Raw genomic sequence first — 17,931 nt, 5'->3', positions numbered from 1 at the left:
ATCATTTGCTAGTATGACACACAGGTGGTTAGCGTGTGGCTATGATATTAATTAGTGAAAACATCATTTTGAATGATAAATAATCATATTATAACGAAAAATTAACTTTTCTGAAAAAAAAAATTTCACTATCAAATATATATATAACAAGGTATGCAACTCAAAATCACCCCAAAACGGGGTGCATCGCTTTGAACAGCCATATCTTCATCAATTGTGCAGCGATTTTCACGATCTCGGTCTTATTCAACGCAGAAATGAATTTCCTTTCTGGAAATGTATATGTCTTGCAATATTTTTACAAATGCTGGGTCAACTTTTAAGAAATAACACGATACACAACACGCATGACCCAGTTGACAGTGATCATGTATTCTTTATGAATGAAATCTCCAGTTGTAAAGACACACCTCCGCATTGGACCAATGAAATCACTCGTATGTTTAAAATGTCAGTAAGTTGAAATGTATGTAAACAAAGGTTTCAAACGGCGCTGGACAGTTAGTCTTGATGCAGAATGTAACGACAAGAACGGTAATAATGTTTTTTCATACGTTTTATTGAATTATGGTATCGAACTACATGAACTTTGTAGGGAAGTTGCCCTTTACTCCGTGAAGATTTCAGTCTTAAAGACAGCATGATCACTGTCAACTGGGTCATGCGTGTTGTGTATCGTGTTATTTCTTAAAAGTTGACCCAGCATTTGTTAAAATATTGCAAGACATATACATTTCCAGAAAGGAAATTCATTTCTGCGTTGAATAAGACCGAGATCGTGAAAATCGCTGCAAAATTTATGAAGATATGGCTGTTCAAAGCGATGCATCCCGTTTTGGGCTGATTTTGAGTTGCATACCTTGTTATATATATATATTTGATAGTGAAATATTTTTTTTTTCAGAAAAGTTAATTTTTCGTTATAATATGATTATTTATCATTCAAAATGATGTTTTCACTAATTAATATCATAGCCACACGCTAACCACCTGTGGTATGACACGTTCACTATTTTCTTGAAAATTATGCAGCCTAAACACAACTTACATTAACGTAACTATGGTGCTACACGACCTTTAGGGCAAAACGCTCGGGATATAGAAATTAGTGTCGAACTTCCAATCCACATTAAAATATTGTTTTGTACAACTTCACGCACTTGGCGTAAGCGAGAGCTGTATTCAGCTGTATTTATGCTCTCGTCCATGTATCATTCCATTTTGCCTTTTTGTTCGGTGTATTTGATCTCATAATATCTCTAACACTACAATAATTTTAGAAATACAAAAAAAAAGTTTTCACTGAATAAATAATAGCCGCATCATGCGAAAATGTATCTTATGCCATGTGCTGCCGAAACAGCTCCAGACAAGCCTCCGCATCCGCACAGTCTGGTCAGGAGCTACCCTGTCCACTAATGAGACCAAGAAACCTTGCGTGACTTTGGAGCCGGCAGGGTACATTGTAGCTCTTGATTGCACAGGCTGGTATAGAGCTACATTGGTAGGATACCGTATAAGGCCCATCTGTTGCATTTGGTTGTTAGATTTCAAACATAATAAACTTACTAGCTTCCACATTGTGTATAACATTGTTGCAACTGCATTGGTCATATTCTCCGAAATAACCATAAAGGAAATAACAGGAATAATAGTTAATGCATACAAAACATGGAAGGACAATTCACCAATTGATTTAGCTTCAGATTTATATCATAAATATCAAACAAAGCCAATGTATTCATAAATCATCATTCATGAATTTAAAAAAAAAAGAGTGCCGATTAAATGAAGACTGATCGAAAGCAAGTCTTCTTTGTTTAAATTATTATACGTTCTATGTATAATTTAGAGTTTATTAAGAGAATTCTTCAGCATAAAGAAAAGTCCAAAGTGAGGGAGCACACGTAGTGTTGGATCCTCTCATTTTAGTCACGTCCTGAGCAGATATAAATAACCTTTCAACCAAAAGCTTCATTGGGGTACTCGGATTTGAACCCAAACAAATACACATATATTTTGATCAGCTCATTTAATTATATTTAATTGAGTATTCACTTATCTGTTTCGTAATGTATTGTGAATATTGTATATTAAATTAAATTCCCATAGATTTAATGGATACGACCATGTAAACGCATTCTACAACTTGAGTAGTTATTTTATACTGAGATGCGAACGCAAAATCAAAAGGTTACATTCGATGTAATGTACTCATACTTTTGAGCTAGAACATGTGTTTCCTTGGGCATTAAGATTTAAGGACAGCCGATGTCAGTCTCCACCTTAACAGAAGCTAAAGAAGACAAATCACTGGCAGGTAGAAATTGTATATCTGTACCAGTTTTAAAATTAAATGGTGAGTTAGTGTATCATAATATACTAGCGTTCGTAGACATAACAATCATTCAAAAGCATGATATACATTCAGCACAAAAATGCCATAACAAATCAGCATATCCAAAAGCATAACAACTACAACAAAGTGCATGGAAAACATCCCATTAACTCTTTCAGTGCTGGAACCGAATTTTGAAGGCCTTTTCAAACAGTTTGGATCCAGATGAGACGCCACAGAACGTGGTGTCTCATCAGGATCCAAACTGTTTGCTATTCTGATAGTATTCTTTGAAAAAAAAATCGAAGAAAATGCTAATTTTAGAAATTCAGCAGACGACAAATTTTCCAGCATGCAAAGGGTTAACCTATTTGCAATAATCCAACTCCCAGCTATTGTCCCTCCAGGAGCTTTATGTGTGAACTCATAAAAGCTCAAAGCAGTCATAAACTCATAAACCTTTTCGATTCAATAAAACATTAAGTATGCTATTCCCAGGTAATTGTTCCTCCGACAATAAAAACAAAGAGCTTCTAAAACTACTAAGAAGTAGTTACAAATAAATAATTATTTAAATCTATAAAAAAAACAACCTCCACGAGTAGCAAAGAAAACTTATTACAACATGATTTACTTTACTTACATTTTCTACGAACCTTCTTTGAATATTGACCCAAGCCTGACATAAGATACACATGAAAAATAATTTGTTTTTCTTGAATAATACACCTTGACAGGCACTACTTGATTAACATGTTTCAGATGCACAAAAAAGGTAACAATGATATTCATAATACATTTGTTCAAGGAACATACATATAATGTTTTATATATACTGTTAATTGGGGATTGGAAATCAGTACGTTGTGACCTAAATACTGAGAATATATTACTCGCAGTTTGCAGCCTTAAAATGCCTTTTTCAGGTGCCAAAATACTGATATCTTCTTTCTGCATATTTCTTAAATGCTCTGCAAATAATCGAAGGTATAAATTTTAGAGAAATACTAATTTTACTATGCAAAAAATGTTTATCATATAAAATATTTTGTGGAGTTAGCTTCCTGGAAATATGTTCATCAAAATCATGTTAGGCAGATGATTTCCATGCGTCCAAATTGAGAACATTTCAAAATGCTTGCGTCAAAATTGAGAACATTTCAAAATGCTTGTGTCAAAATTGAGAACATTTCAAAATGCTTGCATCAAATTGAGAACATTTCAAAATGCTTGCGTCAAAATTGAGAACATTTCAAAATGCTTGCATCAAATTGAGAACATTTCAAAATGCTTGCATCAAATTGAGAACATTTCAAAATGCTTGCGTCAAAATTGAGAACATTTCAAAATGCTTGCATCAAATTGAGAACATTTCAAAATGCTTGCGTCAAAATTGAGAACATTTCAAAATGCTTGCATCAAATTGAGAACATTTCAAAATGCTTGCATCAAAATTGAGAACATTTCAAAATGCTTGCATCAAATTGAGAACATTTCAAAATGCTTGCATCAAATTTAGAACATTTCAAAATGCTTGCATCAAATTGAGAACATTTCAAAATGCTTGCATCAAAATTGAGAACATTTCAAAATGCTTGCATCAAAATTGAGAACATTTCAAAATGCTTGCATCAAAATTGAGAACATTTCAAAATGCTTGCATCAAAAAGCAGGATTCTGCTTTAATTGAAATCCCTGATGCTCTTCATGTGAAGTAAGACTTAGCAATAACTCAACAACAATTGAGGTAGCTTATTTCAGATTGATTTGTACAATAGCAGCTACAGCTCTCTATTTATAACACGTATAAATGAACATTTAGAAAATTACCACATGTAGAAACCTACATAATGCAACATTTGACAATCATATATGACACGAAAAGTTAAAGAGTTCAAATGCATCTGAAAAAGCTAATTCGTTGAATTGATATCGACTGCCAAATAAAATCTGTCCATGGATGGGTGCAAATTCATACGGCATAATGTACAATCCTAAAAAATACTTTAATGTAGGGTACTATTTGATGCATTGCCGTTTCCTTAATTGATATCTATACACCCATAAAGGGAAAACTTAAGGAGATTCCTATGGTTGCTGAACTCTTCTAGTTCATGTCCATGTAATTTTACATTTTAAAATAAAAAACAATAATATTGTGTAAGCAGTAAACACTGGATTTTGCATAGAAAATTTACCTGAACTTTTCACTTTAGGACAACTTAATTTCAGATCCCCCTGGGAGCTTTATGAGTATCAGGCTACAGCCCCAGACTTTCTCACCATTTTGGGAACATGACCTTTACCTGTGAATTTGAAAATTTTTGCTTCTTACTATTTAAATATAAAAAAGTATTATCAATTGCATTGTAAATTTGAGAAAAATGAATACATACATCTTACATAAAAAAGAAAATAGTGAACATAAAGATATTACTTACTCAGTATATGGATATTGAATCTTCAAAGTTTAAACTCTATATTTCTATAGGTTACAACTCTAGAAAGTCAAACCATCAATTTGGATTTTTTTGACTGCATTTGGGAAACAAAGATACTTTTTGCGATTGAAAATATGACTAATTATCGTATAAAAATCATCTAAAAAGAGACCAGTCATTTACAAGATCAAATCAAAACAGAAGAAACATACCGGTAACCAATTATTAATACATATATAAATCGAGGTCTGGCCAGATAAACAAATATAATAACTCTGTCTGGCAACACATGAACAATGCTAAAACATGCTAATTCAGACACATACTGATAACACATCCATGTATGTATCTTAAATGGCACTATTGCCAATAGAATATTCACTTTTTGTCACAACCACACTGTTACCGGTAATTGATTGGTTATAACCTTGATGATCTTTGTCAGGCTGGCTGTTTCTCAGCCAAATTATCATTTAATTTCTCCTATGATTTAGTAATAAATTTTTAATGCATCAATAAAACTTACCGGTAGTTTAAGTACTTAACATGTGACTTTGATATGATTTATCACCGGGCGTTTCTTATACAAACAAATGTGTCTTAAATGGTCTTGTAGCAGTATGGAAATGAGACAATTAAAAACAAATTGTATTTGATTCAAACATGAATGTATACTTAATTTTATAACAATCGAAATTACACTCCTGACTAGGTAAAATAATTGGTTCATTAATGAAAAATCAATAAAAAATTGTAAAATAATCATAAATATTTTGAGAAATAGATGGATGACTTACATAGCATTTAAAATACTTGACAGATTTTAAAACTCTGCATGGTCGAATGGAAGAGCATCAGATTTTGCTTCTTAACATCTTCCTATTGAGGCCTAGAGCAAGTAATATTTCATATTTAACATTTGTTGTTGATTTTATAATTATTTTCTATTATTAAATAGATAAAAAATTTGTAAGTAAATACATGTATTGGCACTTATCTAAAAACATGAAAATCTGTGAACATGTCCTTTTAAGATTCTGACAGTATTTTCGCACTAGCTCGGTTTTTGACTTCTTGCATGAGACCGAAGTAGCTTCGCTCGTTCACTTCAACGAAACGCTGTCGCTCTCTACTGAGCAGAAACACGTTGCCGGAGTGAATGTCATACCAGAACGCATGTAGCAGCAAGTCATTTTGGCTCAGCCTCTCTTTGAGAAATGGATAGGCAGCAATGTTTTCTAACTGCTGTATACAGTTTACCTATAAAGACGGAATAAAAGTAATAAGAAATGGTCCTTGAAATGCTTTGAAAATTTTGATTTCCGATAATTATATAAATGAAGTGGTTTTTCAGAAAGGATTTAATTTTAAACGTATTGACCAAATATTGAACAAATGAAGAGGCGATTATCATGTTTAAGGACCAAATGACCTTGACCATTGACTACAAGATCAATACTTTAGCATATTTCTTTTCCCCAAACAAACAAGCACATCAATTAAATATTCTTCGGTCAAGGCATTTTTAGAAATAGTAAGGAAACAAAATCAAAAGGAATCTTCCATTCCTCTTAAGATACAAGAGTACAAATAAAATGATCATAGTTCAAAGTGCTATCTTTAGATTTTTCTAGTATAGCAAATTTAATGTTAAAAGCCACTGTGAGATTGGCCTTTGACCTGTTGACCTCAAAATCAATAGGTGTCTTCCTTCTCCCTGAAGCAATCCACGTAACAATTTGATTGATTGTAGGTCAACAGGTCAAAGGTCAATCTCACAGTGTAAAAATACAGACTCAATAAATCAACCGACCATCTCAGCAATCAATACACCAAATAAGAGAAACAGTATTTCTGTAATTTTTGCGGTTAAGGCATAAATTGAAATTTGTCGAAAGTAAACATGTCTATCATTATGTGCAAGTTTGCAAGGTCCTTTCAACAAACTTAATCAGAACCCTTGCAATGCACATTCTACCTTATCAACTGTGGTATACTAAATACCTATACCAAATTACTAAAGCGTTCAAACTAACCTGTGAAAGTTTGTCCACTATGTTGAACTGCTGCCCAGGATCTATGGTAATTTTAAACTTAGTGTTCTCACTCTCTTGCATAAAAGGAACAGGGCCAGTGAAGCTATTTTCTTCTTTCAAGTATTGAAACTTCTCTATGGTCCTCCAGCCGTTCTTTTTGATCCAGAGTTCTAATGGGGAGCCTGTTTTTGCATCCATCTGCTTTCTGAGATCATAGAGTAGCCGCATTGCCTGCAAAATGTATGACACACAACAAAATGTGTTGGTTTTTTTATTGCATGATGTACTGCGCACTAGACTTGCAATAAAAAGCATAAATACTCATATATACATGTAGGAGGCAGAGACGCATATAAAGAAAAACATTCAGGGCCCTCAATCTATCAAATCTGCCGCCAAATTTCGGCGGCAGTCCCCCACCTGAAAAGTATACTTTTTTCCCCTTTTGGGGGGAAAAATTCCCCTTAAAAAAAAAAAAAAAGAATTTTTTTTTTTTTTTTTTTTTTTTTTTTTAATAGAAAGATGTGTCTCATGATTATTATTTCTCAATTCTATTTCAATTAAATCTTTTCAAACATACTAAATTATGAAAAATGCAATGAATATAGTGCAAACATGTACAAATGAAATAATGAGAGAGTAAGTAAAAAAATCCCCCAAAAAGGGAAACGCCGCGAAAATTCCCCCTCCTAAGGGCTGCGGACCCCTTCCCCCAAAGTAGTGTGAGGGCCCTGACATTAAAATTACATGTCCATGTTGGCTAATTAATTTCTAATTATTTTATAGTAATTTTGTCGCAATGATCCAAAAACATACAGACATTATGCACTGTCAGCATCTTTTTAAGTTTTGTATATATTTTATTATAGATAACCTTCCAATTTTCCAGTTTGACAAAACTAACTAACACAATGTCTGAATGTTAAAAAAAATATCTTCCACAAAACCCTAAATGATATTTCTCCATAAATAATCCTACTTTTATTTATTCATTTATTTTGCAAACCAACTGATTGGTTAACAACTTGTTGATAGTGTAATAACAAACTGGTTATGTTTAGCTATTACAATAAGTATACTCTCAGTAAAGCTCTAAGCAAAAGCATACTCTAAAGGGTGGGCAATATAGACCCAAGTTTATTCCACACCAGCCTGTAACTTACATATTGAAAACCTATTTATTTTAGCCCAAGGCTTATTGAAATACTCTCGAGTCTATATCCTGGGTAGAACAAGAACTTATGTCCTTCATGGTGGGGGGAGAATATAAAGAATCAGTGATTTGTTTCCTTCGTTATAAAGTACCAGAAAACGGCACTTTCCCATTGGGAAAAAATACAAATTTCTCAATTGCTGTCCAATTGAAAGTTTAAAAAAAAGCATTTTTTTTAGTAATAAAATGCAACATTTAGTTAGTTTCCCTATGCAGCTCTATGGCTTGAACCTCAGTAAATATAATATTGACAGCAGTTGAACTTGACAACACTTACTTATCAATTTTAAAGCATTTGGGAGCAATAAATATAATACACCGATTTCCCAATGTGAATACTTCATAACACGAATTTTCCCAATTTCAGGGTTTTTCACTAATTTTTTTACAATTGGGCTGGTATTGGTACTTTTCCCAATAGGGCAAAAAAAATCGCCGAGAATGCCACTCATGACTTACTTTACAATCTGAATGTCCTGCCACCACCACGTGTCGGATTTTCTGTCTTACGCAGGTCAACTCCAGGGCACCAGCAGCAGTAGTCGTGTTGGCAATTTGTTCGAGATCATCTGGATAGGGCACAAAATTGCCTGCATTCTTCACAATGTAGTTGTCACCTAAATCACTATTTGTAAACTTGGTAGACACCACCCGGCTGTCCATACAGCTGAACATCAAGGACAAAGGCTGTAATTTCAGCATATTCAATTGTAATTGAGTTGCGTTCTGTCAAAATGGGGCTTAATGCATGTGCGTAAAGTGTTGTCCCAGAGAAGCCTGTGCTGTCTGCAAAGGCTAATCAGGGACAACACTTTCCGCTTTAATTGCATTTTTGCAAAGAAAAAACTTCCTTTAAAGAAAAAATACTATTTAAGCGGAAAGTGTAGTCATGTGAAAACATGTTTTAAGTTTGACTGAAATCTTCAAGCCATTCCTGAAAACTTATAGGGGTCTTTCATGTTTTGATAAATTGACAAAATTAAAAAAAGTTGTTATAGATTCGGAAATTTTCGTTTTAGTTATGATATTTGTGAGTAAACAGTAATACTGAACATTAACCATGCTCTAAAATATGCATTATATGCATCTTTTAACGATTTGAAAACCTGAAAATTATAAAGCGTTGCAATTCGAAACGATTGAATAATTTGTCAAGTTCTCTTGTTGTTGTTATATTTTGTGAAAATACGAGGATTGCTTATATAAAGTTAAAAATACATCCCTCATAGTATGAGCACGGATGGCCAAGTCTAAGCAGTAGACTTTTACTCCAGGACTCCAGGAGTCAGTGGTTCGAGCCCAATTGAGGGTTACTTTTTTTTCTTTTTTTAAATTATATTCTTGTTTTCTTACTGGAGCTTTATAAATCCAATGTTAACATTGATCAATATAAAGCATTTAATGACAAATTCAATACATGCCAACATCTGTGAAAGTCCCCTTTAAGTTACCACTACACTTTTATCAAGCTGACATGCGAACACCAGGGTGAGTAGAAAGCTTGCCTTCTGTTTTCAAAGTCCAGCTAAAATTAAATATTTAGGAGCATATTATCTACTGAACAAGTGCTTAACGTTTACATTGGACAGGTCAAATCTCAAGCTTTCCATTGGTAAAAAAATGCAACTTAGTTTGTTCAGTTATTTAAAATTACAACTCAAAAATGAGCCATGAGCAAGAATAGGCAAATTGTGACGATTTTGGCCAGTACTTTTTTCTTTAGGTTCATAGTTCTTTGAGTTAATTCCTAGTATTTACATTAAAACAAAAGTATGTTTCCCGTTTGCAAATATTTTATTTTACGATAAGTTCAACGCAATTAGTGATTGCATATTGGATTGATAATAGTAGTAGTAATAGACAGTAATAATCTGTGAAATGTACAGTTATTTGATGCAGTTTCACGTGGGCTTGGCGTGTATTCGGCTGCCTGAGCACTGATTGGTTGATGCGCTTACCAAGAAGAATTTGATTGACGGATGGAAACATCAATATTGGCCACTCGCTGAGGAATTCATTGAAAACAGTAGCTCTGAGGCGGAGTTATGGACTGAATGACCCAGTTATTACTCGTCAATTATTGTCGGTTTGCGAGATCAAAACTTCCTATCGCAATTTTAAAGATTGGAGAAAAAAAACAGATTTTCTGGAGATTTTCACCGATGAATTCGATCAGCAATCGGTTAATAATGACAACCCTGCCGAAATTACTATTTGAAACGGTAGGGTTGTGTTTTCATGAAATGAAATAGTAGGGTGATGTCTTTGGCAAGCGGGTAATGTGAACTATCAGTATCTAAAGCGCTGCTCTTATGGCAGCAGGCAGTCTGCATTCGAGCGCCGAACAGATCACAACGTTTAATACGTTGCAGTAATCAGAGGCCATATACCATTGGAAGTATCTGTTACTTTGGATGCTTTTGAGTGGGGGTGACCCAGGCAATATTAGACAGTGCTTGTTTTTGGTCTCTTTGGCTAAGCCTAAGCCAGGGACATTTCTGTGACTTTGGATGCCTTTTGAGTGGGGGTGACCCAAGCAACTTTGTGCAATATACCATACATGTAGCTTGCTGGGTAGCAGAGTAGCCTAGGCTAGAGACTCATAAATTATATCATTATTATTAAATTATGTTAGTCCGAATCACAGGTTTCCATTGGAAATATAAGTTAGTGCATGTGTCAGGTCTAGTAGGTAAGCCTGAGTCTCTCAAGCTACTTATTGTCGCTTGAACTACACAGACCGATTGTCTTCCTTGCAAAACGCAAACAGGGGACACTGCAGACTCTTTGCTATAGGTGTAAGACACCTGAGGTGACCCAAGACACCCGAGGTGACCCAAGTCACCCTAAGTGACCCAAGTCAACCCAAGTCACCCTAGGTGACCCCAAGTCACCCTAGGTGACCCCAAGTCAACCCAAGTTGACCAAAGTCAACCCAAATTGATCCAAGGCAACCCAATTCGACCCAAGTCATCCCAAAACACCCTAGGTTACCCAAGCCACCCAAGTGATCAAAGACATCCATGTCACACATGGCATATGAAACCGGCCTTTATAGTGATTAAATGTTCATCATTCGAATGATACAATAATTATAAACCATTAATAGTGCAAATATTCTTTGATTCCAGTTAAAATTGAGGAAAAAGAGTATCTAATAAAACGGCTAAGGAGAAAGCCCAAGGAAATTCTGTATGTTGAAAAATACCACTGGTGTTTGTTGCCATTGTATACATCCAGCAGAAACGGTAAACACGTTACCTGTAGGATACCTGTAGGATGATTTTGGGCTCTGTGGTAAATCAAACAAAATTTAGAGCAAATCAACTTTACATTAAACGTCTTTTCTATATAAAAAATCTCATGTATCAGTTGCGATTTTAATATACAGGTTGTGTATAGGAGTAAATAACAAAGCTGTAGATGAACAATCCTGTGCCAGACCTTCACCTTCAGTTGTGTACATGAAATTACATATTCAGGTGAAAGTCAACGGGTTAATACAACTTTCAACTAAAAGCAAAATGTGGCAATATATAGTTTTGTTAAAATTACTTACATCTGGATTTTCTCCATATAATTTTAATTGAAATAAAGTATGTTTCTTATCAAATAAGTTATATTTAACAATTCCTTCTAGTAATTTAGAGAAACCCCTCATCTTTGTTTATCTCGTGTGGACGCTTTCAATGGTATTGCAATCGTCTACAAGACCAGTAAAACTATACCGAATAGTTACTTGGCTACAAAACACTATTAAAGTTTTGTTTTTTTATTGCTTAATTAATGCATTCATGTACACGCCGGGTATGCGGATACTTTGATAACAGATGGCACTTCGATACCAGATAACAACAAAAGCCACGCGCGAGAGTTGAGTTCTTCAGCTTTTTTTGCATTTATGTTCTGTTCATTTGGTTTTCAGACACGTAACATTATTTGGTCGATTAATGGTATAGTGCTTCGTATTGCGGAGCAAAAAGTCGTGAAAAAAACAGTGGATTATAAAAAAAGAGATAAAATTTCATCGATAATCGTCATGAATTCGATGATCAGTACGTATTTCAACAAAATAAAAATACTTCGAAATAAATTAAGAACGTGCCAACTAATCGAAATAAAAGATCAATATTTCCATTAATGTTACAATATGTTAAATTTTAGTTGAATAACGTATTTGAGGAAATTCAAATGTTTTAAGAGTCGAATGCCAAATTTTCATGGACACCTCTTTTACCGATCATCTCAAAGACAATGGCACTTAGTTTCCAGATAACTCGACACTTTTTACCAAATATAACACACTCTATTTAGCGAATCAGACATGCAGAATTCGCTGTGGAATACTGCTATAGTAAGCAGGCAATAAATAAAAATGTATGTACTGACGTTAATTAAAAACGAATTACCGAAACATGTTCTTCTCCCTTTGGAATATGATAATAAAAAGGAAAGGGAAGTGTAAAGCTCAATATAAAGGGAGTTTTCCAATCTCTTTTAAATTTTCTGGCTACGCATTAGTATCGTGTTCATGATGCGATTCTAATGAGCACCAATGACAAATAATTTTATTAGGTGTATTGACCGCTTTAACACCCCTTGCTCCCCTTATCTAGAGTCCTGCTATAAGTTCAATTGAACACAGTCGTGTTGATCCACATGATCCGTTGTATTTTCAATTCTCTTAATCTCAATTTACCACTTAAAGACAAGTTTATTATCTAGACAATTATTTTCGGTCATCACTTGAAATATATTACTTCAGAAATAAGCATTTGAATCTTATTTAAGATTTGCACTTATAATATTAATTAAATAAATTAATAGAAATAAGATTTTTTTTAAACGAACAACGCCATTGGTAATATTTTACATGTGTATGTAGAGGATTTAATTACGTTATGCATAGATTCCCAATGTGTCGGGCTTGACAACGCAAATTGATTCGTACTTCAAAATGTTTGGTAAGAATAGCCATAACATACATAAATGCATTTCAGGTAGAAGATAAAACTCCGTTATCAGAGTGCCTAATTTGTTGAAAGTCTCTGTTATCCGAAGTGCCCTATATCGGGAATCAAAGTATCCGCAACTTCATGAATACCACCTATTAAAACATGCTCTATCTTCGTTTATATTTCATTGAATACTATCAAAATTTCAGTATTTGAAGCACAGTGATTACACTACATGCTGGAATATCAAACAATTTCTAGCAATATTTCTAAGTAGTTTTATTTTGTTGAAATGTTTACTGTTCATCCAGTTTATGCTGTTTTCCGACCGAATTTTCTATTTTTGGGGAAAAAATCTACCATTCTTCCGTGATGTTTTTCTTTACATTAGAAAAGGATACACCATTTATAAACTCGACCATGCGCCTTGTCTAAAAAACTAATCTTTATAATATAACTTAAAAAAAACTGATGAACTTACCTCTCGCGCCATGTCTGCAAGCTCGTGAGTCGTACTTTTGTACCAAGGAAGACGTACAGTTGAAACATTTATGTATCGGTGTGTATAAAAAGAAATACTCAATTAACACAAATATATATAAATAATTTGGTACATTATGAACGACATTATATGATAGAAATGCGCATTACACATTACATGTCATATTATACATAATATAGTGCACATATTAAAAATAATCAGAAAAATAAATAGAAATGCGTTACCGAGGTCACGAATATGATGAAACGACAACAGTAGGACATAAAGTTTAAAATACACTGAACAGTACTTCTTATCCGACATTTCATCAATCCAAGTGAAAAATCTATTTTAATTTTGACAGCGATGTAATCAATTGCGCCAATATTAATACGTACATTTGTATTGCAGTCCTCACAATATGCTTCAACCGTTAACTATAACCACTTTAATAAAATTTTGCAAAATAAGTGATCGAAAATGTAACAATGATCTTATGGAAATAATGAGGTTATATATCCATTAATTTAAGTTCGCCGTGTCACCTAGATATCGGGAGGTCACGGGTTCGATACTCACTCTGGGAGCGTTCTCTACATTTTCTCAAAAGACACAAAATCCTGTTATTGACCCAGGAAACGGACTCGAAAGCGTTTCTTTAAGCCTGAGGCTTTCGATGCAATCGAGCTAATATAAATATGTTTTAACTAACCCATGAATATTCATCCGATCAGCCTAATCACCAGATTTCGACGACCAACCAGTGTTTCTGAAAGTTTAGTTCATTGCTCTGATATTGTTGTTTCAATAAATATTTTCGTATTAAATGAAACATTATAAAGAACAAATCGATAGTTACGCTCACCCTGTTACCTTTCATTATGCTATTTTGAACATTCTATGAAAATACCTATAATGTTGTGCATGCAATTGTGAACACATTCACTTCAAAGTGCGCAAGAAAATAAATTTTAAGCACATATATATATATATATATATATATATATATATATATATATATATATATATATATATATATATATATATATATATATATATATATATATATATATATATATATATATATATATATATATATGCATTTATGTTTGTCTCATTGTATTTTCGTCGATAAATATTCATGTAAAAACTAATATGTATGTATTAGCATCGAGTAAAAAGTGCTATTCAGAGAAGGTTGTAAAAAAAACATTCACATAATATTAATTACTAACAAGTTTACACGAGTGCGGTCAAACAAAAAAGACCATATATCGCAAGTATATAATCTGACTTTATCTCCGACGATGCGTATGTTTTTTGCCGTTAATAATTCTTTTCTTTACCAATATGTTTAATACACTTTCCGCTTTTATGACATTTTTCGTTTGAATGAAGTCTCTTCTTAGCAAAATTCCAATTTAGGCGAAAAGTGCCGTCCCTGATAAGCCTGTGCGGACTGCAAAGGCTAATCTGTGACGACACTTTACGCACATGCATTAAGCCCATTTTTCTCAGAACAAGGCTGGAATAATCAACAGCTCAGCGATTATTGTTTTAATCATGCACGCACGTTAAATTGACTATGAAACATACCGTATCGAAATGAATAAAATAATAACGTAAATCAGAGTTCCTCAAAATTATGTACCGGTACCTATCAATACACTTCGTCCAAGATAAATGCATAGACTCACAGACTGTCCAGCATTAAGTAGCGAGCTGTTCATTCTAGGTATAATATTTATATTATGTTGATGTATCGGTATTTAATTATTTATATTATCATATAAATTATTCCAAATTAAGTTTTTTTTTAATGATTGAACATTTCATTCCTTTTTGCTTGGTCCGTATTTTTATAACTAGTATTTGGTTTATAGCATTGTTTGAGTTTTTTCCCAAACGTCTTTTACTGTGTTTTCGCTATGTTACATAGTCGCGTACTCTCATTCATCTTCAATCTATTTTTTTGATTCTATACGAACAGCATTGTGATTTTTCGATTATGTACAAATGTGTGTCTATTTGTGGTGGATTTATTCTTGTTCGAGTATCTTTACAGAAGTTTCATTTTGCTAGCTGTTTAATAAGTTTTGTCAAACCATTCTTGCACTTTTAGATGCAATAAATAATGGGAATATTTCGTAAATACTTTTTCAAATGACTAAACGCTGTTTTCATGTCAATATTTCCTAAGAATTTGATTATTGACATAAGTTTCAGTAAAAATGGTACTTTATCCATGTAAATTTTCATCTATTAACCTGTAAACTGGTTTATCCACATTATAAAGATATGGTAACGCCAATAAACAAAATAAATAAGTCGCGTGAACTCGTGCATATAGTTTGTGCATCTGACTGTCTCGAAAGCGCAGTGGTCGGTACACGCGCTTCACGCCTATGCAATCATGGTTCAATACCCGTTGCCGGATGCACGTGAGTTTGGTTGATGGTCACCATACCGGAGAGGTGGGGCTTCCATACAGACAGACGCTCAGACTGCCCGTGTATAGTTCGATCGTAAATTCTTTAACAGTTGTTCAAGGATGTTAAATACACTTTTCACTCCAAAATCCGTAAATACGCAATTAATTTTAAGCTCAATATGTCGGGGAAAACCACACACAACAACAACGGAAATAAGTATTTTATTAGAAAGAACGGTTTATTTTTTAATTTTCTAAAACAACATAAATAAACAGAAAATTAAAGAGTCAAATTGGATGTAAGTAATTGGTAATCGTTTTCTTGTTGCTCACGCAACACGGAATGTTTAAATAATATCAACATTGAAATTATGAAAGTGCTATCAAACAGAACACATTTTTGTCCAGTCATTAACAACATGAGCACATTCACATTTTTGTAAAGCGATTTTCACACATATTGACTCGTGATCACAACGCCGACGAGGAAGAAAAAAACTGGAAATGCTATGAGGAAAGCCAGCAAGTATTTGTCCTCAGGGAGCTCCTGGAACTCTCCGAACCTCTTGTTGAGGTCTTCTTTCCCGGACGCCGTTTGGAAATCTACGGGTGGGATGTCGGCAGCCGTATTGGTAACTGTTGGCAATGAGTCGCTCTGAAATGCCTTGTTCCAGTGCGACGACTGTATCGATGTTGGCAATGAGTCGTCCTGAAAAGTTAATTGAGGGAACGAAATAGTTTTGCGAAATTGGGTCTTACGCCATATCGGGCCAGCGTAGCTCCAGACCAGCATGCGCATTTGCGTACTCAGGTAAGGAGCTACTCCGTCCGGCAAGAAGATTACGAAACCGTGCGTGACTTCAGAGCGGACGGGCTAGCTACAACGCTGGCATAAGAACCATTGTCGCATGAAGCGACTAAAGCATAAATAGGTTAAACGAACCAATCTGCTTGTCATAACTATGAGAATGGGAAAATATGTAATGACGAAAAGGTTCAGATTTCTTTTGTTACAGAGAGGAAAACATGAGTTGTTTGCCAAAATTACACAAAACTTTAATAAAACGATATCCTTACTTAATTTAATCTAATTTAAGACTCCAAAGATATTGAAGATTGTAGCGCCGTTAAATGTCGCATCGTCGTTATATGTCACATGCTACGAGATTTGTCGCAAACCTTGACGATAAATGTCGCAAGGAACGATAAATGTCAGAAATCCTACTGACGATATATGTCGCAACTTTAACGATAGATGTCGCAAAAATTTCAACTGCCGATATATGTCGCAACATTAATGTTAAATGTCGCACATCTTTGTAAGTCGTGTTACAAATGAAAAGTTGAAGTAAACATGACTAAAACTTTAAGGTTAGATCTAGATTACCCGACGAGGTTCTTTGGGCCGACTTAAATTATTAACAATACCGGTAGTCAGTTTTTAGTTAGTATTTTAATAAATTTCCATTCAGTCTAATGCCCGGGGTTGCGAGACAATTAACATATTTTACTTGGATACATTAAGTTAACCCTTAAATTTTATGTAGTGTCATTTTAATATTCAGGGTTGCTCATGCATTGGTGGTTATATAGTTATTTAACCACGATTTAAAGTGGTTTTGGAAAATTATCTTTATATCTTGAGGAAATATAGATTTGTTATGAGCTTTCACAAAATTAGATCTTCAAAGCAAGTCGCAATATTTAGCTTACCAGGATCAGATTTTTGTTTAATTTATAAAAACTTGTATACAATATATTTTGCTAAATAAAAAAAAGAAATATACTCCCAATGTTCTGCTATATATATATATAGATATAAAGTCTATGATTATTTGTTCTATTATTTATGCGTTAAAAAACGCATGGGTAAAAATACACGTATTATAAAATCGTTACCATGCGATATTTATAGAAATATTAACTACTTAATTTACAATATCCGTGGTACATAAACACTAAACGTTAGCCTATGTAGTAATATGCATATCGGATCGCGTCAGGTATTCCGAATCACGTCACTTATTCCGAATCGC

The 17,931-nt window shown here is 33.8% G+C and overlaps 1 protein-coding gene across 1 annotated transcript; it reads right to left on the bottom strand.

Moving 5' to 3' along the window:
* Positions 1-4,582: 4,582 nt before the first annotated feature.
* LOC127838221 (beta carbonic anhydrase 1-like) lies at positions 4,583-11,724 on the bottom strand. The gene is made up of 4 exons (XM_052365814.1): positions 11,588-11,724; positions 8,488-8,715; positions 6,816-7,046; positions 4,583-6,039 (listed from the first exon to the last, which is right to left on the bottom strand). The coding sequence occupies exons 1-4, from the start codon at positions 11,687-11,689 to the stop codon at positions 5,809-5,811; spliced, it is 792 nt and encodes a 263-aa protein (XP_052221774.1). The 5' UTR covers positions 11,690-11,724; the 3' UTR covers positions 4,583-5,808.
* Between the last annotated feature and the right edge of the window lie 6,207 nt (positions 11,725-17,931).

This window comes from Dreissena polymorpha, chromosome 7 (assembly GCF_020536995.1).
Source record: "Dreissena polymorpha isolate Duluth1 chromosome 7, UMN_Dpol_1.0, whole genome shotgun sequence".
Lineage (NCBI taxonomy): Eukaryota > Metazoa > Mollusca > Bivalvia > Myida > Dreissenidae > Dreissena > Dreissena polymorpha.
The sequence above is the reverse complement of the archived record's forward strand: the minus strand, read 5'-3'. Positions and strand labels throughout refer to the sequence as shown.

Coding starts and splice junctions, on each gene's coding strand:
- LOC127838221 (XM_052365814.1), bottom strand. CDS start 11,689: ATGAGGGGTTTCTCTAAATTACTAGAAGGAATTGTTAAATATAACTTA. Junction 8,716..11,587: donor TATATGGAGAAAATCCAGAT/GTAAGTAATTTT, acceptor CTGAAATTACAG/CCTTTGTCCTTGATGTTCAG. Junction 6,040..6,815: donor TAGTGGACAAACTTTCACAG/GTTAGTTTGAAC, acceptor CCGTCTTTATAG/GTAAACTGTATACAGCAGTT.